The sequence below is a fragment of the Anopheles coluzzii genome, chromosome 3, assembly GCF_943734685.1.
Source record: "Anopheles coluzzii chromosome 3, AcolN3, whole genome shotgun sequence".
Classification (NCBI taxonomy): Eukaryota; Metazoa; Arthropoda; class Insecta; order Diptera; family Culicidae; genus Anopheles; species Anopheles coluzzii.
Window position 1 is genome coordinate 41,335,712 of NC_064671.1, and position 23,682 is coordinate 41,359,393.

The following is a 23,682-nucleotide window of genomic DNA, read 5'->3' on the forward strand; positions in this document are numbered from 1 at the left end:
CATTCGGTTGTTGTGTACGCCAGGACATGTGCGTTTGTGTGATGGGCGTCTTCAACGCTGCCTGTTAAAGGGGGTGCGTTTTCCACGCCGTTCCGCCATAGCTGCAATCGTCAGCATAAATTGGCTCAACCGTTTATGGCACAAGGCGCAATCAAGGGTGACGATTTGCTCTTACAGCACATCAAATTTGTAGCAAGAGTTTGTGTGCTAAAACTACATTACTTAAGAATTTGAGGCACTCAAATTGTGTCCAATTTTTTTTATTAACATCACTACATCGAGCTTAATTAGTTTTCCCACGACTACCAGCAAACGATGAATGACCTCCGTCGAAGAGATGGAAGACCAAAAATCAAAGGTAATATTCCAACTTATGCTGCCTTACACTCTGGTGCAAATGTGTTAAAAGCACTCCATCAACACATCCCACACACCGCCGAGTACCGAGGACAATCTCTTTCTCTCCTAGCCCCAAACCAAACCAAAACTGCTCTATGGGACCTCACAGCCCTACACAGCCCGTAAAAAAGCGTTTCCCAAGCAAAGTTCAAACCGAAGCGGAGGGAAACAAACAAACCCATTATGTCGGCGTCAAACTTGCCCGATCTGTTGCTGTTGCTTTTTTGTCGCTAGTTTACGATAAGGTAAACAGGTAATTTGCCCTGCTTTTTTTCTTCCTTTTCTTTTAGTGTCTTTCAAATGTTTAGTCAGCGCGAGATTTAACCAATCCTTCCGGTGGTTGCGCACGCTGTTTGGCTGGGCTGGAAGTGCATCCGCGGGAAAACGGGATGCGCACATCTTCAGGTCAGTGATGCAATGTGAAGGCAAAATGTTGTGTAGTCGGTGGAAAGGGTAAGACAGCCGCGCACACACACGCACACACACGGTGTCACGGTGTATTGGTCACGCACTGGACACACACGCGCGCGGTGGGAAGGGTTCGCGCTAATGACGCGCTCCAGCCGCGCTCAGACGACGCTCGACAGCGGCTCAATGCTGAACGCGTGTGGCCCCCGGTGCGTAGAGTGTGTGCCGTTCGGGTTTTATAAGTGTCACCAGCTGCTTGAGAAAGAGTGAAATATTTATTTAAAATACAAATTAGTTTTTACTTGTGCTGTTGTACTGTTGAATGATCATATCGTAGATCTGTTCGAGTTCGCACGCCGGAAGCCCAACGTTTAAAGTAGTTAATTTCCCCATTCGCATGCCGCATTCGCATTCGCACTGCCATTCAGCATAGTGTGAGCGAAAAGAACGGCCGGGGAATGTGTTTTCCATTCTAGCAATCCGAACACCGAAATCCGAACACCGAGCGCCCGTACACCGAAGGACCAAGGAGCACATCGGAAAGCTCGCGTGGTGCATATTGTGCGTTGTTGCTCTGGCCGCTTTGGTTTTTTTTTTTGCATGTTTGCCTTTTGAGGTTTTGGCTTGCGCGTTTTCGGCCGGTTTCGGTTTCGGCCGCCCCGTGCGATTGTGCGTCGATTCAGTGTCGAAAACCGAACGCGAATGGGAAACCGAACCACTGGCAATTGAACGGCGAGCCGGCGCTAAAAGCCACCCGCTCTCCGTCTCGCTCGCGGCGCGGAATGCGGTCGGGTTGGACACGGCGAGCGTTGGCGGAATCTCCGTGCACCCTGTGCATCGAAATGTGCGAAATGTGCTACAGTCGATCATCGAACGACGCCGACTAAGGAGGCAAAACGGATGCGTGAATTGTTTGTTGCGAAAGGCCGACGACGCCGTGAAAGAGTGTTTTTGAATCCTTCGCAACGCGTGATGTACTAAACGGGTGTGTGTGTGTGTGCTGCGTAGTGTTTTTCATTTCCAGAAAAGTGACAGACTTAAAACAGTGCTGCCCGTTTTTAGTCTACAATATTCGCCATTTAACATTCGAGTTTATCGCTTTTCGCTCGCTGCCATCATCGCCATCGACGACAGCATGGACGACCGACGACAGTGGCCCGCTGGAACCGAATCGAAACCGTTCGTACCCGCGTTGACAGTCGCTCGTTAGTCGGTGTTAGTGTGCGGTCCGGTGTGGATGATTTGGTTTCACCGTTCGCCGTGGTGACTTTGGAGCTCAGGTCGATCAAAAAGTCGCTCAAGAAGCAGGATTTTCGGCCAAACAATCGCACCATTGTGAACGTCCTCGATCGTGGTGAAAGGTGGTGATGGCTTGGATGGGCCGGTGTTTCGCTGCTGCTGATTGAGAGCTGCACGCACGGATTTTGTGATTTGTGGACTGTTTTTTTTAAAGTTGCGATTGTGGTGCTTAGAGCCCGATGGCCAGGAGCGAGACGGACTCGGTGGGTGGGCCCGTGTCACTAGGCAGCAACGGGAGGTTGTGCGGTGGAAATCGGGCCCGGTCCGATGGATGGTCCTTTCAGCAGCGGAACGTATTCGCGAGTTTGCTCATACTGTGCGCAGTTTGCTGCTTCATTGAGTGCAACGATGTCATCACGTCGAAAGGGTAAGTTGGAAGTAAGTTGTCTAGTTAGTTATTAGTTGAAAATAATCATCAGAAAATTATATTAACCAAAATCTTAAGCATTTTTGACAAAGGATACACGTTATAGCGTCATAAATTTGGAGGAGAATGGAATTTTCAGACTGTCTGAATTCGAAATTAGCTTTAATAGTGATAAAAATCATAAAAAACAGCTTACATATTTTTTCTTATTGGATACATTTCAAACTGAATTTTGAATGCAAACGGGTAGTGTCTTTCGCTAACAGATACAGTTTTTTTTGTGAATTTAGATAACAATTCTTAAAGTACAGCTTACAAAAACCGTTTTACTGCGTTATGTGCGTTTGTACAGCAAAACAGCATGGCCATTTCTTAAAAAAAAAAAAAAAAAAAAAAAAAAAAAAAAAAAAAAAAAAAAAAAAAAAAAAACAAAGCAAAAGAATTGTTTTGTGTTGTACAACACTTATTTCATTTTTTTTATTTTTTATTTATTTATTTACATAATTATACACATTGAAAGATATCAATTTCTCAGAATGTTTTACACAGTTTTGAATTCTTCTTACGATTTATTAAGAGTATCCGAGCCTGTCATGAGTTCAAGCAATAAATAATACTATTAAAATATATGATCATGTATATCAAACCGATGTTATATACATAAAAAAGGATAATATAGCCATTCCAACTAAAATAGTCATTGAAGTATTTAATTGAAGGGTTGTTATTAAAACATACTATAGCATATACTACAGTCAATAAAAACAGATCTTTACAGACCTTTATGGCTTAAATTTCCACACGAAAAGATTATACTTTGTCCTTAACCTTAGTGCTGTCTCAATAGCCGAGTTAAAGGACTAACGCCTGTGGTGTAAGGATTTTTCGTTAATTTTACAGCTAATTATATTGAATTCCATGTAAATTACTCCAATGGTCGATTCTCATAAAGCTACGTCTATTCGCTGTTTCCCTGTAATGAACTCATCCCATTCGGCTGATGCAAAACCAGCCCCTCATTTACATTCTCTGCTCAAACAATTATTCACCTGTTTGAGCAGTTTCGCTGGAAGTCAATAATCTTAACAACTGTATTTACGCGCTGACGCACCCGAAAAACGGCCCAGTTCCTGCCTACACGAGTCGGTCTATCTCGCCAGGCTTGTCAAATATTTACTACTTACGGCTTTTCTCCCACGATGTGCGGCGTGCACAATCCGTCCTGGGTGCTCTCCTGCACCCACCTCCACACACGACGACCGGATATCCGTGATCCTGCTAAATAAACTTCGGCACCACGCGCGCGCGCCAGCATGAAGCAGAACGGTGCGAGGAACGTACGGGCAGAATTAATTTACATCGATATCGGTTTGCAAATTTTCCCTCACATCAATTATTATAATTGACCAACAGCAAACGATGATTTGCGTTGCCCATTGCGTTCCCACCCAGCCACTTGCGTGCCGCCCCAGCTCCTTCGTTTGCTTTGATTGAGCGGGCAGGCATGCGGCGGCTTACAGCGACCGGTTTGTGCGCGCTTCGGCAAGGGAAAACGAAACTGACTTTCAAAACATTTTGCTCCATTTACATTTGCAGTCCATCCTCCGCCCCCTCATCCCGCCCCCCCCCCCCCCCCCCTTGCCGTACCCACCCACAGCAGGTGGTAGTGCGTAGCATTCCAAAGATACTTAAATCTCGAAATGAGCGATAACGTGAAATCGAATTAAAATTTATAGACATTTCCATGCACATTCCCTTCCCACCCCCCGGGGTTGGGGTTTGGACAGTGGTTGACTTTCCACGCGCTGGGAGTACATTTTTTCCTCGATGCAGTGTGTATACAGCGTGCATCCTAACGGGAACATCAGCCAATCTGATCGGAATGCGCACTCATCGCACACACATACGTAGATCATCAAAAATTTATCTCAAACAACAATCAGCAGGGATGAAGGATACATGTACAACACATGCACACAAAAAGCTTTATATCGGTGATCGTTTTGTGGTTGCAATGGTGCTTGGTCCCCACCAACTATGTTGCAAGGAATGCAACAACTCTGTTTGTCTCATCGAGCACATTGGCGCGTTTGTGAGTGATTTGTGATGATGGGTGTACACTCAATTCGATACAATCAGATTATTGATGTGATATTTTGTTTTTATATTGATCAGGGAAACAGTGGCAAATAACACCGCACCGGGCATGGAGGGGGGGGCAGTTGGGACAAATTCCAAAATAAGCGGAAATGTACAGCGTACCTTTGGAACTATTTTTCGAACTGAATACCAGCCATTTGCTTGCCTCTCAGGTACACTCTCGTCGCGGGCCAAACTCTATTGCCAAATATTTTAATTGATTTATGCATATTTTATACAGTAATGTCAACGAAGCGATTGCATTCTGCGCAGAAATGGTTTACTCTTGCAATTGATGCATACTTTCGATGGCATACTGAAACGAACGAATTATCCGGAAAATGGTAACCAGGAAATCCTCTTTATAAGCAAGTCTATGGAAAATTTAATTTTTGAATAGCTATTATGAGGTAGTAACAAATGGAACCTCTTTAGTTAACATTAAACATTTAAATTTATTCTAAAAAATAACGAAATAGGACGTTTGAACATATTTAATAAACAAAATCTTCATTACCAATCGAAACCTATCCGCTCCCAGTTTTCAAAATCAAATCTCGTGTTTATTTTTCCTCAACATTCTTTGCACCAAGTCACCGAAACAATGAGACTCAATTTTTGTTGCCCGGCACAAACCAACCGGCTCTTAAAGTGTACCCTTTAAACCGTACTTATCCCTTATAATTGCGTCTAGATGGCAAACATCAACGAATTTTCGCTGTTTAGACTGCATCCCCCTGTGTGCTGAAGTCTACTTGTTTTTATGACTTCTGTCTGCGCAATACTAGGTGCCTCGGCTCCGGTAGGAATGGTCCCTTCGCCATCCGGAAAAATAATCGTTGAATGGTGCGGAAAATCTACTCAACAAGTGGCCCCATTCGCCGTGGACGCAGCACTCCATTTCATTACTGCTGCTCGGCAATGGTTAGGTTGGGGTTTAGAATTGTATATTTTAATAAGTACAGCTTCAGATTGCCTTCTATTCTCTCTGACATCTTCTTACAGCGAGACCCCACACCAGCTGCCTCCGCCCGATGGTTCCGCACAGACAAATCTAAATAAAAGTGGTTAAAAATACAAATCTCCCTTACGTTCAGCAAACTGTTACGAATCAGAACATACGCATACTCATGTGCGCTCAACCCCCATTCGCTTACGGGCGCTTTGTTACCTTTCGCAGATGGTGGTTTTTTGCGATATGAAAACATCTTTTCCCGCGACCCGTTAGCATTTGTCGCATAAAACGGCTGCGCGAATGAATGGCGAAACGAGGTGGGCTTTGTTTTCTTATTTCCCGCGGTCTGGCTCATCTGGTTTCGCCTAAAGCTGGCCCCAAACGACAGTTGAAGTCAATTTCCTTATGAAAATATCTATTAAAACCGCCTGTAGAAATTAAACCAAGTGCTTTCCCTACCCGTATGTGAGTTTTCATTAATTTTATGCTACTCCATTGCATATTCGATGTGAACTGCACCATCAATGGAGTGGGGTTGGTTTTTAGCGGAAAATGACACTCGGTAAACATTGGAGACCCACCCGGATTCTTCAATCCCGTCCGTCGTGTATACTGCATGGATGAAGTTGCTTGCACACTTGCGCTGCTTGAGAAGTATCAGGTTTTATGGGGAGTGAATGAGGTGCAATGGGGTAAAGTTTCCCCTTGGTGGGATAATGTTCGCTAAATGGCTGCATTACCTGGCATGCACGTTTAACGGATTGTTGCTTTTGTGGAGGGCAATGGAATGGTTGCGACGTCCTTAGGATTGCCGGTAACGATCTGCAAACAAATATCTCGTTGTTTTGTTGGTTTTCTTTTCTGCAGGCAGTTGTTTCAATAGAGAAGATCATAATAAGAGAATATATTGGTTTTCAGCATGCATTCGGTTTCGGTTGGGGCTCGAGTGCTTTGCTTAACCTACTCGGCTAATTAATTTGTTGCTAAATAATGTGACGAATGACTTCATCGAATGATTGCGCTCCTTGGGCGCCTGTTAGACACTCAGCATATCGTTCAAATCGGTATTGATATCTATAACTGCTGCTAACTGATGACATAATGTTGTATTATTTGTACAACATAAACTAAACTTTACTCAATTGAGCATAACTTGAGTGATAAGCATAAAGAAACATGGAAAATGATTAAGATAACTATTTTGACACTTGAGAAGCTAAATAGGATAATTATTATTTTTGAAATCAATATTATTGGATGGATAAGTCGATTCTTACAAGTTTGCACGAGTTAGATTTCCTCTTTATTCGGAAAAGTAAAAATAAAAGGAAGAAGAAACACAAGAGAAAGAAGAAGATGCAAACGAAGAAGATTAATTAAAACAAGAAAAAAAGAGAAGGACGGGGAAGAAAAGAAGAAATTAAGAAGAAATAATTATAATAATGGATTTGTTGGAGTACTGTCCTCAGATAAGTCAAACCACATAATTCTTCATGTACCGTATATTGCATACCTAACGGCGTTTTTTATTGTGTTGCACATTGCATACCCTACAAAATAGCCTGTAAGGCATATTGCATACAGCACTCGGCGCTCTGAGCCAAACGTCTTACGTGGTATGCAATTCGCATATCTTTCACGCCGCATTGTATGCAATACGCAATACACACCTAATTTGTGACGTTTCATTTGAACGGAGTCGAATTTGAATTTCGGTAATTGGTTGTAGTAAAAAATTATAAATAAATAAAAAAGGATTGATTTTTATATGATAGCGCATAAGCAAACGGTTAATTTTTATAATTTCTCTCTAATACTCTTACTCTGTTTCATATTCTCCACTTACAGAGAACTGCCAGCAGTATCATCGGTGAAAAATACGGTAATGGCCGTTTTCAGTCCAATGGTCAAAGCGCCCGGTCCTTGCAAGTTTTTGGCCGGAACACGTAAACAGAACCATCAGTGTCGGCGCGATATCGGGTTGCCAGAGGCCATCAAGGAAGCGCGTCGGTTGGCGGTCACCCACTGCCAGGAACAGTTCCGCTACGACCGGTGGAACTGTTCGATCGAAACCAGGGGCAAACGAAATATTTTCAAAAAGGTACTGTAAAACATACTTTCAAACACAGAACAGTTACAAAAAAAACCTTAAAAACACGCTTTTTGCTACAGGTTTACCGCGAAACAGCATTTGTGCACGCACTCACTGCTGCCGCCATTACGCACGCGGTCGCCCGTGCATGCGCGGAAGGCAAGATGACCAAGTGCCAGTGCGCATCGGAACGCAAACCGGAGGCGACCAGTCTTGCCTGGCGCTGGGGTGGATGCAGTGACAATCTCAAGCACGGCAAACGAGTCGCACGAAACTTTCTCGAGCTGCAGCCGAAAGCGGGTGATCCGGTCGCCGAAATGCTACGACATGATAGTGAGGTAAGGAAGTTAGATTAGCATAGGGAATGAGAGCAGCGTGCATGATCTACTGAATGTATGGTTTGGCAGGTTGGCATAAGTGCAATTACCAGTGCAATGACGGATCGCTGCAAATGCCACGGCGTTTCGGGCTCGTGCTCGATGAAAACGTGCTGGAGAAGGCTCGGTGACTTCAATACGACTGCAGCACTGCTGAGGACAAAATACCATCTTGCCATACGGAAGATTCCGATCAACAACAAAACAACGCGTCGATCGGCACCAGGGATCTTTCGTCCAAGGGTAAGCTTTGTAGGTTAAGTATTAAAAGAAAATCAGAGACAGCAATACACAACGAATATTGCCATCACCAGGAAACGGTCTACGATCAGCTGTACTACTTCGAAACCTCGCCAACGTTCTGCTCGGTGACGCGTGGCCGACGCTGTCTGCATCCGGACAACTGTGCGACACTCTGTTGTGGACGCGGCTACACCACAAAGGTCATCAAGACGCTCGAAAAGTGTCGCTGCCGGTTCACCAACGGACGCTGCTGTCAGGTCGTGTGTGACTATTGCGAAAAGTACGAAGATCGATATTACTGTAAATAGTAGCTTCATGGTGCATACACTGGCACATTTATTTATTCCCATTCACAGTAGCATGTAAGAGTAGAGCTGCATAAACATAAACCAATCTGTAACAAACAGGAAGAGTAGCTTCCTAACATGAATTTAAGTTCACACGAGACGTTCATGCTCACCATAACGTCCTAAACAAAACGCTCAGAAACATTGTTTAAAGGAAACTGAGAAAGAAACAAAGAATAACAATGTCAGTCTGTATCTTTGTGTACATTTTGATTGCAAACATTTACGGAAACAAAGCTAACCAGCACAGCACATTTTAGACTACACAATCTCTGGTGGCCATTCAGTATAAACTCTCTAGTTCGCATATCTTTAACGAATTTCAAAACAAACTACCCATTTAAGCATTTACTCGTAGTCAGTGTCAAGCGTGTCTGTAGTAGTTGTAGTTTTGTTTCCCCCGTGGTATATATGTTCTACTCACGTGCTTGAAGAATTTGATAAAACGAAACGAGGAAGAAAACGAATTGGAGTGAGAGAGAGATAGAGAAAGAGAGATAGAGAGAGAGAGAGAGATAGAGAGAGAAAGAGAGAGCATGAAAGAGAGTAAGAGAGAATGAGTGACAAAAGAGCATAAAATAAAGTCCATCAAAGTCACAGCATCCAAACCCTAATATAGGCTAGTTTTACAAAACATTCTTTCCTAATCTACAGCAAGTAAAATAAACATAAATATAATGTACTAGTTGTAGAACATATCCATGTATGTATTTTACAGACATAAAGTATGTTGATATTTATTCTTTTTTTGTATTACTTATTCATCTTGATCATCTAGTACGATAATTGACTTTATTTTAAAGTGTATTTCAGAATTGAAAATCAAATATGGTTTTACTGATACATTGCTCATAGCATTTCAAGTTATATTAAACTGTAAAATTTCAACATAAGGTGGTTAGAGAACTCGGTCGTTAATTACTGCGTATTTCGTTAGAACTTAAAACTATCATTAAAGCTATTTGTGCTCATTCAGAAAATGTTTCGAATTTTTGTAGCACTTAAAACAAAAACAGGCACACATAATTTCATTTTTATTTATGCTTTTTGTTAGAATAAACATAAACATGTTTCCAAAGACTAATACGGCTCATTTCAAAAATATGTTGCAATTCCTAATTTATTTTTGTTAAAAGGTTTTTTTATTTACCATAATTTACATTTTTTAACAAATGATTGTTCTATTTATTTTTCGAAAAAAAAACTCATTTTACATATTTATTTGGTTAACGTTCTAGTTCATGTTTCAATAGTAACAACCAAGCTTAACAGTATGGTACCCACTGTACCACTTCAATATTTTTACATTGTAGCGCAAACCCTACTCGCGGCTGTTCTGCAATATCTTCCCCATTCAGCACAAAAGAAGAAGAGCCACAAGCATAGTGACAGTAATTCATGGCGATAGAAATCTGTACCAAAGTTCCGCCAACACATGGCCAATTCTCGCTGGTCCGATTCTACCGTCAGTGCTTCTCCAAAAGCGCCAAACAATTCATGTTGGGCACAAATTGCATGCTCACCATAGCATAGTCTCCCACCTGGAGATGCTTTACTATGTTATGCTCAGCTTTATGCTCGAGCAGAGAAGGGCATAGAATGGCGAGAGCGCAAATTCAGAGCACCGTTCTCTCGATTAAGTATTCTCGCAGCATAAATACATCGTGCCTATCGTGCATCGTGACCTCCGCTTGAAAGCAATCGCTGTCGTCCCCAAACTACACCCCCCCCCCAACGCAACGCTAAACAGTAGCACAAAATCCCAGCGCCAACAGCAGGCAGTGCGTGTAGCAAGGTGCACTCAGTAACTGGAAATCGTTAACACTAGGTAAAACGATAGAGATGACTAGGTATGGGCAAAACGATTCTTTTCACCGAACGCGAACGAACTAGTTCGCTCACCAAAAAGAACCGAACGCGAACGACGATTCTTTCGTTCTTTGTTTCATGAGGTTTTTATTCACAAAGAACGCTCGTTATCTTTTTCATTTACCCACCATCGACGCATACTGTAGCCAAAGAAGTACTCATTCTGCGGTTGAAACCAATCATTTAAAAACATTAAACACTCGGCTGTCTGGTCAACACAATCCATCGCAAAACCGACCAAAAACTAGCATGTAAAAAACTAATACGAGCAAAAATGTCTCCTGCATATATTGTACCCCATGCCTTATACACACTTAAGGATTTTATTTCCAAAAAACTACTTAAATATGGATCAACATGATGAGCGCAATCAATTCAGTTCAGTTCATTCGCGAACAATGAGTAATCCGTTTGAACGGGCTCGATCTATTGAATTGTATAGGTATAATTTCCATGCCAACAGAACACAGATCGAACACCAGTTCGAACGCGTTCGATGAATTCAGTTGTGTAGGTACGATTTATACACCAACAGAACACAGATCGAACACCAGTTCGAACGCGTTCGATGAATTCAGTTGTGTAGGTACGATTTATACACCAACAGAACACAGATCGAACACCAGTTCGAACGCGTTCGATGAATTCAGTCGTATAGATACGATTTCCACACCAACAGCACACGTATCGAACACTGCTGGACAAATTCGACGGCGTTCGAGGAATTGAGTTGTATGGGTACGATTTCAACACCAACAGGGTACATTTTGATCTCTGACGACCCGTTCGCACGGTGCGAGAAAGAGCGAGAAAGCAATATGATTTTGCACGTTTCATTACCACATTTATGTGTGCCGTCGAACACTGACGGAACGTTCGAACGCGTTCGGTGTAGTCAGTTTCTTCCAAAAGTCCTGGTCGTTCTTTTTGTTAAGAATCTCGTTCGTTCGTTCACTTTACCGAACTGTTCGAACGGTGCGATTCTCGTTCATTTTACACATGCCTAGAGATGACGATAGAGATTGAAGCACACGCGAATCAATAGCAAACAGAAGTTTACCATTGCCATTCACCACAACCTGTCAAAAGTAAATAGACAATTTGAGATGATGCTGTTTGACTATACGAGATGGGCAAAATGTGATGGATGCCAGTTGCAGAGGGAAGAGGGGGTCTAAAAGTATAATCCACATACGAGTGAAAACCTTGGCCTCTCGTGCTGTTGGACCGCGTGATGATTGAAACGTCAAAGACGCGATCGCGATCCATATAGGATTACGATCAGGGCCATGTCGGCGGCAGTAAACATTGCCCCTGCCCTCCCGCACCCGTTCAGTTGATTATCAGCAGCACAAAAATCTAATGTCAGCTGCCCCACAATTCACAAACACCTGCAGCCCTTGGCGGGGAGCGTCCCTATCGGGTGCTAAAACATCACATGGGGCTGTTCCCAGGCACACGAGATTATGTTGATACAGCCACCGCTCGACTCAGCCCTAGACGACACAGTCGTTATGGGCTGTAGGACGTTTCGGACAACCGTTTTAGTAGCCATTGGTAATACAGTGGGTAACAAGCGACGGCGCGGCAGCCAAACAAACCTGTAACGCGCGTAGAGTGAAGGTAACTCCCTCGAAACACGCGTACCGCTTCACTAACATCGTAATCTCCGAAGAGAAACACACCGAAAGAGAGAGAGAGAGAGAGAGCGAGAGAAGTTTTCTTCTCTTCGGTGTCCGCTTTCCAGTAGTAAGGTTGAGGTTCTACGGTGCCGTTTTTCGCGAGGACTGATTATTGTGTTTTCGTTCGCTCGTTGGCATCGAACGCGTTCTTGCGCGATTTTTCCGTTCGCTCGCCGTGTTGCCCCAGGATTTAGAAATTGTGCTAGGTGTGGAATATGTGTGTGCGTGTGTGTCTTTTTGCTAGTGTTTATAAGTGAGATTTGCTTGCTGCTGTTATTGTTTTGTGTAGCATTGGAAATCCGTTCCACCCAGGTACGGTGTGCCATCAAGGGTAGTGGGTGGGAAAAAAACAGGAACGGCTCCTTGCAAAGTGGCACCAACTTTCGATCGAGAATCTGCACCGAAACCTGCAGCAGTGTGCAATCATTGAAGAGCAAAGTGGTGTACTGCCAGCAAACCTTCAGCGAATTGATCAAAGGAAACAAGCATCGCAGCAACCAACGCTTCGCAAACTCAATTTGACATGGGAACGGCAATATAGAGGGCAAAAAATGTAACGTTAGTGGCACTTGCACATGTGGAAAGAAAGTGGAGAATCAGTGGATGCCTTTCGAAGCGATTTCTTTACCTTATGCTGGTTCTTTTTGAGTTTTTGCTGCCTTCTTCTCCAAAGGATTTAGTACTTGAGCGAACGAGCCTTCGTGCGCACTAGTTCCAGTGAACTTGTTAGCAGCCACTCGGTTTTGCGCGCTGTGTCTCCGTATTGTATTGTGCTTTCCCCCCCACTTGAACACTCGGTGCAACCTTATGCTCTAGGTACCCATAGATACAGTGGTTGTTTCTGCTTCAGAGCACAGCTTGCTTCCTTTTCCGTACTTGGTGTGAACGTGATTAATGATACAAATGTGTGACGAGCTTGAAACGTGTCAATGCTGATGGTGGGTGTATCTGCTACAGTGCTTTAGTGTTCCCCTCCGCTGTAAGGCGAAGCGGTTTCGCGCATATCGACCAGTGGAGATATAGATACATATTTACTGCCCGCAAAGGCTCCCGTGGTGGCTTAGCCGAGGTGGCTTTAATTAAATTAACGCAAAGCAAGTTGCCGTGTGCCGAAAAGTTGACAGCGAACCCAGCACCAAACCATCAAAGTGTGTGGCACGCCAAATTGACACCTGAAAGCGAGTAGGCGCCCCAGGCTTTACCTTTTTAGGTGGAAAATCTTTTCACCGAGCGAACGATATAACGCAGACAGGAAGGCGAGAAGTCCGTTGACCAACGGCTAAGGAAGAGGCTTCCCGGAAGACATCTCGCCCGGCCGCTGCAGATCTACCATTTCCCGTTCGTGCAACGCTTCGCAGCCAGAGTGAAGGTAAATGTGGAGCAGGCGAAAAAGTTCGCTTTTCGATTTGTTGCTGCTTTTCTTTTTTGTCCCTTTTATTTAATGACCAAAAATAGCCACTCGGTTATGACTTTGGTTCGGTGGCCAAAGTGGGAAAAGGTCCATCGATAAAATATTTTGCTAATTCACAGTATCCGCTAAAAGGGATCGAAGCAGGAGGATTCGTTTTCCGTTATGACGCACTGCCAGGAAGGATGCTTTCAGCGCAACACACATACAAAAAATCCAATACAATAAGTCACTCGATATTTAACCACTTGAAGCAATGTCCCTAAATAAAAAAAGGAACAATGGAAAATGGAGGCAAAAATATTTGCCGTCCATCAACAGTGGAAATAGAAGCTTCCATCTTGCTATCACTGCGGGTATTTTCCGATGGCGCATTCACCAGTTTCTCTCCACCCCTCCACTGCTCAGCGTAGGTGGAGAGAGCTAGCTTCTGTCCCGGTTGATGGCAGATGAGTGGTTTTAATACGAAGACCCACACCGAGTTTGCTGAGCCATGTAGCTCTTGTTGCTTGTTTTAATCCTTAACATCAACAGTAGTTGAAAACTCGCCCATGTTCTACTGTGTACTGTACCCAACTACGGGCTTCAATTTAAAGGGCGGTTTTTTTCCCTGGCACACGCCATAGAAAAAAATGGTTCTATTAAAGTGTTTGTAAAAGAATAAAATTAATTTACCGTGAGGCTTTCTCCGTTGTTTACGCTGGTCAACGTGTGCACGCTGTGCTTTATATTGTACAAACTGCAACAGCAAACCCTCTTCTTGTCGCTGAAGGGCACACGAAGGCAGCAGGTACGATGATGTGCAAACAATTGCACCACCCGGACAGCTTTCGCTCGCGGTTAGACCCACTCCCTCCCGCAGTGGTACCGCGGCATCATTTGCATGGGCATGAAACCGGAATTTAGACCCCCCGCAGGTACGGGTGTAATAATGCAAGGTGCATGTGCAGGTTCACGAGTTTGCTGCACCACTAACCCGATGTAATGAATGGCTTAATAACTCCGTTCCGTGAATAGGTGGTTGTGTGGTTGGATTGAATTGTTGTGGCGCGTGTAAAGTGGAGCAGAATCCATCCCGGACTGGAATGCACCCGTATGTTTAGAACGTTCCCACGTGATTTGATTTGCGCGTGTATTTTTTTATGCATACCCTTTTTATGCATGTCACTGTTTCTAAAGCTCTCCGAAGGTAGCTTATAGCAAGTGAATGTGTGTCTATTTACTATTTTCAATCTGTCGTAAGTTATTGTTTGCCCTCTCTCGGCCACAGACATAAACAACAACGCCATTTCAAAAATAACGCATTACGAAAAGTGTCACACTACGACCATCGAATCGCAGTCACTATTGGAGCGACAGCTCAAATATGGACAGTAATAGGGTGCCCGCTTAATCTGGCAAATGTCATACCGAGTGGAGTGAAAGAAGAGGGGACCTTCAAACCCGACGTCAACTAACGTCACGCAACGTACCGCCGATGATTATACAGCGATTGAAGAAGGTAGAGGAAGTTTGGATTGATTCGGTATGATGATGCCTCAAATCTGTGCCAACGGCGGATACAACTTTGGTGATTGATGTTGAGATTTTATCTGCTTATGATTGAAACTGTGGTGGCCCGATCCCATTGCTTCTACTGATTGATTCTAAAGCGAACGGCACACAGCGGATGAAGGTCGGTGCAGATTCCTCTACCGAGGACATGTCGTCTCATAACGTAAATGTCTCGCCATACATTTAGCAGCACGTCGTGTGCTGATAAGGGCTTAGGGTAATGAGAGAAGTTGGACAGAGAGTGGGAACCATTCCACGCTTGCCGTGAGCGTACCTTCTCGGGTTATGCTAATCGATGGCATCACAAAATGTATCAACTATTCCGAAGCACCAAAGTTCTCCTATAGCAGCCTGAAGTGCGTTCAATCGAGCACAACACCAAACAGCTTGTTAGATTGCCGTTTGCAGCTATGCAGAAGATGAAGCTTTTACTAATAGTTGATGTTGTGCGATAGCCAACAAAAAGTCGGACATGGAAATGATGGCAATCAGCTGCTGCAAGTGCCGCTTTGCAAGGCAGATGAAAATGTATTACAATGCACCTCCATTGTCCGATGTAAATTGTCTGTGTCTAACTCGCGTTTTCTTCCATTTAACAGGCTTCAATCTATGATAATCACGAAATACAATAGGACGGATATTTTTAGTTTAGGGTTCCTGTCCTACCATTTCCAATTTCACGTTTTTGCTTTATTCTAATAGCTTTCGGATTAGGAGATTATTCAGGTTATTTACAGAACAACAAAACTTACTGCGCTTTTGAAAGGTAGAAAACGCTGCTCGAATAATGGCTATTCGCAGTGTTTGCATATATCTTAAAGATTATTATCGATTTGGTCTTCATTTGTATAGACATCATTCGTGGCGAATTGTTTCTAGACGGTAAATTACCTCTTCTAGCTTTGAGAAAGATGTAACAGTCAGATATCAGTGTGATGGCTTGTCGAACAAATCCGTTTTCTAGATATCTTATAAAAGCATGAATCACCATCCACGTGTTATATATCTTGTGTCAATCCATAAAACATAAAAGACCCAACCATATCGGGCATTGTAATAAAAGCGCTGCAAAAGTAGTATTGCGTCTGAATCGCCTGGAACAAATTCCAATGTAATATTCCCGATTTACTAGCTTTAATATTGATTGAGCTTTAATATCCTCCAATGATACTGTCATTCATACCGAGAAATCTCAGTGCAAAGCCACAGCAAAGCAGAGCGTGAATAGGACACAAAGAAAAAGATCTCACCCCGTACAACCGATAGCTACTTCTGCACCTTTTCGCTGCGATGCACTCGTCCTTCTTAGAGATATCGTCCGTCACTCACCGTCCCATCTTGACAACAGCGCCTGGAGTGTCTTAACGAGCTAATATTTGCACACAGAAACAGCACAACACAAAGAAAAGCAAGATGCTGCACACAGCCGTACCGCACCCGAAAGATGAAAGATGCTCCCCGGTTCTCGACCCCAGTCCACAACAGATTCCAACCACTCGACGACAGCGGGAGGTCAAGCAAATCTATTTTCGGTTTTGCTTTCCCTTTGCCTAACCTTTCCGTCACCGGAGGACCAATACCAGCTCCGGCGTATAGTATAATATAGTTCTCTTCATCAGCATCAACATCATCAACTTCCCACTTTCGCAGCTCCGCTCTGTTTGACTAACCGTTTGACCATCTTCCGTCCATGGACACACACCGACGAACAGCGAAGACGACGTCCTTCGTGCGACAAACAATCGGCACACGACCCCAACGCGCTGCGGAGTTATGCTGGAACCCGAACGCATAACTCTAGCCCGGTCCCCGTGGCCCATGTCTATGTTATTCTTTTGCTCATGCTCTAGCACAAACATACGTCTTGTATCTCCTTCCGCCCACCACGCATCTCTCACCCAGCGGTACAGCTGCCTTTCGAGAGAAATCTTTAATACGATTTTTCATTCCATTTCCTCGAGCTATCGTCCAAACTATTGCTTTTTCTTCGTTCTTTTTTCCAACCATTGGATGTTTGGTGAAGCATCATGATGGTTATTCATTCGGGCCCATGGTGTCGGCATAGGATGCCCAAGGTGCTGTATGCGTGATTGCGTGACCATCGTTGTGACCTTCCTGTCACATGAGGACCGGAGAGTTTCTGTTGGTTCACGACACTGGTTGACAGATAAGAAGGCGCCCGTGCTATCATAAATAAATTCATGCTCTTGGTTAACATTAATCGGGTTGCATTGGGTCCGCAAACACTTGGTCACTTGATGTTGGGTGCAATGCTGGCCCGGGGTTCAACAGTTGATTAAGTTGTATTTGCTTTGCGCATTTGCTCATGATAACAAACGATGCAGCAATATGCACGGCCACATATTGTCTCATCAAACTGAACTAGATTACACGATACGATGACCTTAAATCAGGCTGTGCTAAGCTGTACGTGCACCATCAAGTGTACAGCTTGTGTGTGTGTTGTCTCTCCATTATAAACCATTCAATATCGGCTGCATTATGAGACACACTTAACACTCAGCAATGTTGATGGGGTGGAAATGGTGTCACTGATTACTTATTTTTTATGGTACTTCGCGTATTTTTCATCTCGCTATACACCTTTCGCTTTAGCAACGGGTCACTGCATGCTACGCAGGATTGCGTTTAATTGAAGGGTTATTAAAAAATAACTCTCCCACCATGGATTTACCCACAGCCAGTGTAATCCACCATCAAGCAAAGGCAACAACAACACCGTGGCATAAGCTTCAGTATGATTTAAAACGATAGCTGAGCGGTGTGACACGTTCCTTTGCCTTACCTTGATGGCTTTGCGGGCAGATTTCACGTGACCGACTGGTGGGAAAAAATGGTAGCCGAACGGAACGGTAACGCTGTGCTGATAAAACATTCAGCAGATCGATCGAGTGGTCAATTTAGCTGTCCGATAGGCTATTTTAAGCTTGCTTTATGCTCACTGCTGTGAGCCATAAGTTAGTACAGCTCAACACGTTCAATTTGACATAGATAGTGATTGGACTAGTAGGATATCTATCTTTGCTTATCTGTTACAATCAATTAAATTATTCTTTTTACCAAGTTTACTCAATTAACTACTGGTGACATTGTTTCTCTAAAGCATCGTAAAGTTTGGAAGGCCACGATTTGATATTCACAACCAGATAACGTGATAAAGTGACGGCCCAGCCGTACAGAGCGAAATTCTATTGAAAAATAGCTCCAATTATAGCACACGCCTCGAGCCATTAAAGTGTCTAGCGGCACAGATCGTTTCCAGTTCATCTAATCATATCTTGCCCGTAAGGTTTGCATTAAAATGAACTCCAATTAGATCACACCTCTAGACGCGCTCACGGAACGGTCACCTTCACCAATGGCAAAGTTTTGCCTAACCTCATACGGCATACAGAATCTATGCGCGGCCGGCAAATGTCTACCTACGCCCGCAAGATTTGCCCTTTCGCATATATTTGGTGACCCACGCACAGCGGTACACATACTCGCGCACTCGCGAATACAGGCTCGTGAGGCCAATTTTGCTGAATGAAAGTTTAATTAACTCGGCCCGTCTATGAGAAGCTGCTGGAGTGAACGGAAAGATTGCCCTAGATTAGAGCACAACCCGAGACGTGTTGATCCGTCTGGTACCGAGGAGGATACGCAAGATCTGCGTACGTTGGGCTATGCAAATTGCGGTGACTCTATCATATGTGACCAGCGGGACACATGCACATACTCCGCTTACCATACTAGAAATAGAACTGTGGATTTGAATATGAAGAGCAATCGTGTGTGCCTTCTTGAATGGGCGCGTTTGGTTCGTCTTGAGCGGTACATCGGTTCATCTCACTGTATGCACGGTTTGGCACCCGTAAGTCCCCCGTTAAGCCCGTAGTACTTCAGAACGATATCTTTTGTTCGAAGAGTTACATCTTACCCCGTATAGTCACGGCCACGGTAAGCTTCTTTTCCGTGATGACACTGCAACGAAACAGGGACACACATCACGGTGCCGTGGTACTATTGAGCGTGATGCACCTAACCGTATATGGCGCAATACAGTCCTTGAAGCGATTGAATAGATGCGCTTTTCAAGGATAAAGGCCACAAGTCATTCGTGTTCAAGAGGGATAAGGGTAAACCAGCTCGGCGCATCGCTTGTCACTTGTGCCATAAAGCTTCTTTTTTTGTGAGTGTATGCTGAAATGAACAAAGTGGTCGTATTATTGGGATTATGAGCGATATAACCCTTCGTGCATACATCATGTAATAAATATTCACATTTATTTGATTCTAGTCATAGTTAAAGCAATAATAATTCAAGTGATACCTATCTTCACTGTGCTTTTTCTACACTTAACACTTAATCTGTGACAATTTTGTATTTTAGATCCTTTATGACACGACGCTCAATGTTAGTAACTCATATTTTAATGTCATAACTGAGGTACACTTTTCTTAAAACAATTACATTACATACTCGAGAAAGTGTGCCGATATTTTACAATTGAACCACGACCAATCGTTAAATTATGTTACAGAGAATCGTGAATCGAGTGTGGAAACTGTTGAAGCTAAAGTGACGAAATCATCAATTGAAAAGGAAAAATGACATGGAGGTTTTAGTGATTCCTGTTAATCTTTGCACCTATAAAAAAACAATGAAGTATTCGAAAAAGTTCACTTTTCGTAATCTTTACTGCTTTCTTTACTAAACTACAAGTAAAAGGTTAAAAAATATGTTATCTTACAATTCTCAATTCTCTTAGATCCTTCAGTTCTCTTTCCCGTAACTTTATACAACCATCTCCCATATCCTTAGCACATGGCACAGCTAATTTGCGTAAATGATTAAGCTAAGTTAGAGCTAAAAGTATTATTTAACCTTAAGACAAAAAATATATTTTAAATGAAATGAGATCAACGAGATTAAATCAACGAGACTTAAATGAAATGAGATCAACGATGAGATTAATTCAAATGATAAATCAACGAACCCAATAACTGTGCTTCCTTTTCTTGTAGCAAAGTCGTTAAAAAATAACAATTTTTCATGCTAAATCGCATGCGTAAGTGTTGACAGTGCAAAGGGAACATAAGAACAACAACTACGTGTACTTGACAGGTGCAAGTTTTACAACGTACCTGAGCGATCACAAATCCGGTCTCGTAGTACAGTCGTCAACTCGTGCGACTTAACAATATGCCCGCCATGGGTTCAATCCCCAAATAGACCGTGCCGCCATACTTAGGACTGACTATCCTGCTATGGGGGGAAATCAATTAGTCACTAAAAGCCAAGCCCATAAGTGGTACAGGCAGGCCTTGACCGACAACGGTTGTTGAGCTAAAGAAGAAGTAGAGCGATATTATGCTGTGACAACAATAATTATGTTCATGTTCTATGTTAGCAACATGAAAATAACATGCCCTCTAGTGTGCGTAATCTTGGTATGTAGAAATTGCTAGCAAAAGGTAGCTAATAACATTTATTTCTCTGTAACAATGTTACATCGTTTCATTGCATAAATCATTCATTTTTTTGCATTTATGATTTGCAATTGATTTGCGAAGAAAGTTTTATATCATTGCTTTTCACACACAGTACAGATGATGAATTGCACGAATAGTACACTTTTCCTAGCGCATTCGCTACGTATTAGCTAACCAGTGGCTGCATATGATGGGCAGGTTTATTGATTTTATTTGCATTTGACGGGTTTCATACTGCCATACGCTTGAGTGCGCTCATTAGATCGATTGCTTCTGACGTTTTGGTCTATACACACAGTGGCTCTCTTTTCATGTGACAACTAACAAGTAATAACCGATTACCATGAAGAAAAAACCTCCATCCCAATAAGATGGAATTTTGATAAGAATTATATTTATAGCATTCTCCCAAATAATGCAGTACGTCACCCGCTGCTTTATTTACACAAAAATCTTCTATTTTTTGCCGCCAAAGAATACTGTTTACCGATTGAAATCGCTCATCAACTCCAAATGAATATGTGTATGTATGGTTTTTTTTCGTTAATCAATCTCAAAATGTGATGATGCTGATGACGATGATGGTAGTGGTAAAGTATACACCAAACCACCCACACCAATATTTCCTTCGATGAGTGTTATTTGCTTTGTTTATAATAAACTTCCCTCCAACTGTTTCATTCCCATCTCGCTCATCGGGTAAGTAATGGGAAAAAAGGGGAAATTTTTAAAAGAACATCCACCCTCCCGCGTGCCTCCTCGCAGGCAGCTGAAATTAATTACACCAAACACAACGAGGTTCGATACCAGCGTCAGTCACATTCTATCAATTTTCCGTAGTAAAGCTCTACTGTGTTATGCCTTCATATTCAGCTCACGTGGAAAAGCCCGCTAGAGCCGAGGTGAACACTTGTTCCCAACAGCACAATCTGAAGGTGTATGATTTGCTTATTAGCTCTGGCACTTACGGGCACGAGTTTAACGGAGGAAGAGGATGTTTAATTATTCGATTAAACCCTAAGCGTGAAATAAGTAAAGCCTCCCGGGGAACCCGTAATAATGTCATTGTTGTTTGGCATCACAATGCAAGGTAAAAGGGCGCTACATAGGGGTACATTTTCCAGCGTGGGATAATGCGGATTCCATACGAAGCTTCTGCTTCTATCGCGTTAAACACTTTGATAAGGCTTCTCGAAGTTGATTATGGTATAATTTAATGAATAACTTTTTTTACATTACCTAACTTCAACCATTGAGTAAAATTTTTCACTGGCACAGCGCTTTTAAATGATAGAAAAGGGATCGATAATTGTATCCATACCTTTCATCCGGCTGTTAATTATGGTAATATCGGCAAGCATGAATAATAGATCTGATAGACATTTTAATTGCCTCCTGCTTTCAGTAAAACACGTGTACCGTTTCCAAGTGGCTTCCCCACTAATAGGATGCCACTTTTTTATTGATTTTACCAAACCTCGTCGACATTATCCTAAATGGGCAACAATTTCCCTGTAACTATCAGCTCATTCATCCGTCTAATTTTCGTTTTCCGCAGTAAGCAGTCTGAGCGAGCGATGCGGCAAAGCCCGGAAGTCTAAAAGATGAAAAACTATTTCCACTTTTTTTCGTATACACACATACCATAGTCGTAGCATTTTTTGTTGTTAACCAGCCAACGTTGCTATCCGTGTCACCCTGTACTTTCTTCGGCTTCGGCCATATGATTCGTTGCGCGGTAACACTCACACAGCTATACACACCACTATCTATCGCACCCACAATCGCTACGGAACAGTGGAAGGGTGCGTATGTAGAGCTGTAGGTATGTGGTGTTAGTAGCTTCACCCCCTTTTTCCACACTCGCTGTAGAGGCGCTCTCAATACTGCTGATGGAATGAAAATTGTAGCATAAATGCTGCGATGCTAAGGATTGGGCACGTAGCAACAGTGAGAGATGAATTTAGCTTTCATTGCGCGACAATTTTTTTGTTTGATGTACAAAACATTTTTGGCAAAAATATATTTTAGCTTAAAAGCTCTCAGCTGATAATTTTGATAGCTATTAAATATTTTAGAAGCAAAAAAAAAACAAAACAAAATAACAAAAAAAATAACAATTCACAACACAGTTATAGTTACGGTCCTAAGGATTTTATTGTAAATCGAACTGCAGTTTTGCAAACATTTAGGCCAGCTGAGGTATTTGTTAGTTAAAATCATTTAATTTCCTAACAAAAAGATGAACAGGCCGTAAAACAGCCTCTGCCATCGTTCATCGCTATACTTTTATGGATGCTACATTGTCCACCATAATTATATAAATAATCGCGTTTTTGCCGATATAGTTGGATAAATCAAATTACGATGTTTGAAGTAAACAACGTGAATGATGTTTGTTACGGATTGAAAAAAATACTAGATAAATTTACTGAGTTTAAAACGCTTAGGTTAAACCTGTGTATATATCGTTATTCTGTGGTTGAGATTTTGATCTTGTTTTATTAGCTTTTTCTTTATTTTTGCTGTTTGCAAAGTATATTATGCGTTTCACATGGTGTTTGCTCCTATAAGCCATCGTTATATATTATATTTCTGGTTTGAGGAGTTCATGAATCGTTGATGTTGTATGAAATTATTTCGAACTTATTTGTGTAAACAACATCCATACTTATTTTAATATATATTGTATGTATAATTCTCTACGTAAGTGAATCTAAAAAAAACTTCAAAATATTGTTTGATCGTAATTTTAGGGGTATTTCATGGCAATCATCATCGCTATTAGATTTCTTAGTGGCAAATTTATAAAATCTCATCACAGAGTATTATGTAAATATTTTAAATATTAGAGATATTATTTTAAATGCTGACTACCATTGTGAGACTACCACTAAATTCCAGACTACTTCAAACCTAGTTTAGTAAGTATTGCTTTATTTTAATAGCTTAATGCATTTCTTAGCCCAGAAATGTGAATATAATTAGTTTGTTTTCATTAACATAATAAACAAAACTTTTTTTAATACAACATATTATCATGC

At 42.4% G+C, this 23,682-nt stretch overlaps 2 protein-coding genes across 2 annotated transcripts in view; both read left to right on the forward strand.

Annotated features, from left to right (window-relative positions):
• Nucleotides 1–796: 796 nt before the first annotated feature.
• On the forward strand, nucleotides 797–9,623 carry LOC120958761 (protein Wnt-4). Its single transcript, XM_040381760.2, has 5 exons — nucleotides 797–2,473; nucleotides 7,416–7,668; nucleotides 7,740–7,997; nucleotides 8,067–8,279; nucleotides 8,351–9,623. Exons 1-5 carry the CDS (start codon nucleotides 2,286–2,288, stop codon nucleotides 8,585–8,587), a joined length of 1,149 nt encoding a protein of 382 aa, XP_040237694.1. The 5' UTR covers nucleotides 797–2,285; the 3' UTR covers nucleotides 8,588–9,623.
• Nucleotides 9,624–12,285: 2,662 nt separating this feature from the next.
• The window catches only part of LOC120956835 (electroneutral sodium bicarbonate exchanger 1), a 37,191-nt gene continuing 25,794 nt past the window's right edge, over nucleotides 12,286–23,682 (forward strand). The window contains exon 1 of the mRNA XM_040378602.2: nucleotides 12,286–13,546. The gene's annotated coding sequence lies outside the window, so the exon portion shown is untranslated. The remainder of the gene's footprint in view (nucleotides 13,547–23,682) is intronic.

Bases quoted from the DNA above. Each gene is read 5' to 3' on its own strand.
- LOC120958761 (XM_040381760.2), top strand. From the start codon at position 2,286: ATGGCCAGGAGCGAGACGGACTCGGTGGGTGGGCCCGTGTCACTAGGC. The intron at 7,998-8,066 runs GTAAGGAAGTTA...ATGGTTTGGCAG, and splicing joins TGCTACGACATGATAGTGAG to GTTGGCATAAGTGCAATTAC. The intron at 8,280-8,350 runs GTAAGCTTTGTA...TGCCATCACCAG, and splicing joins CAGGGATCTTTCGTCCAAGG to GAAACGGTCTACGATCAGCT.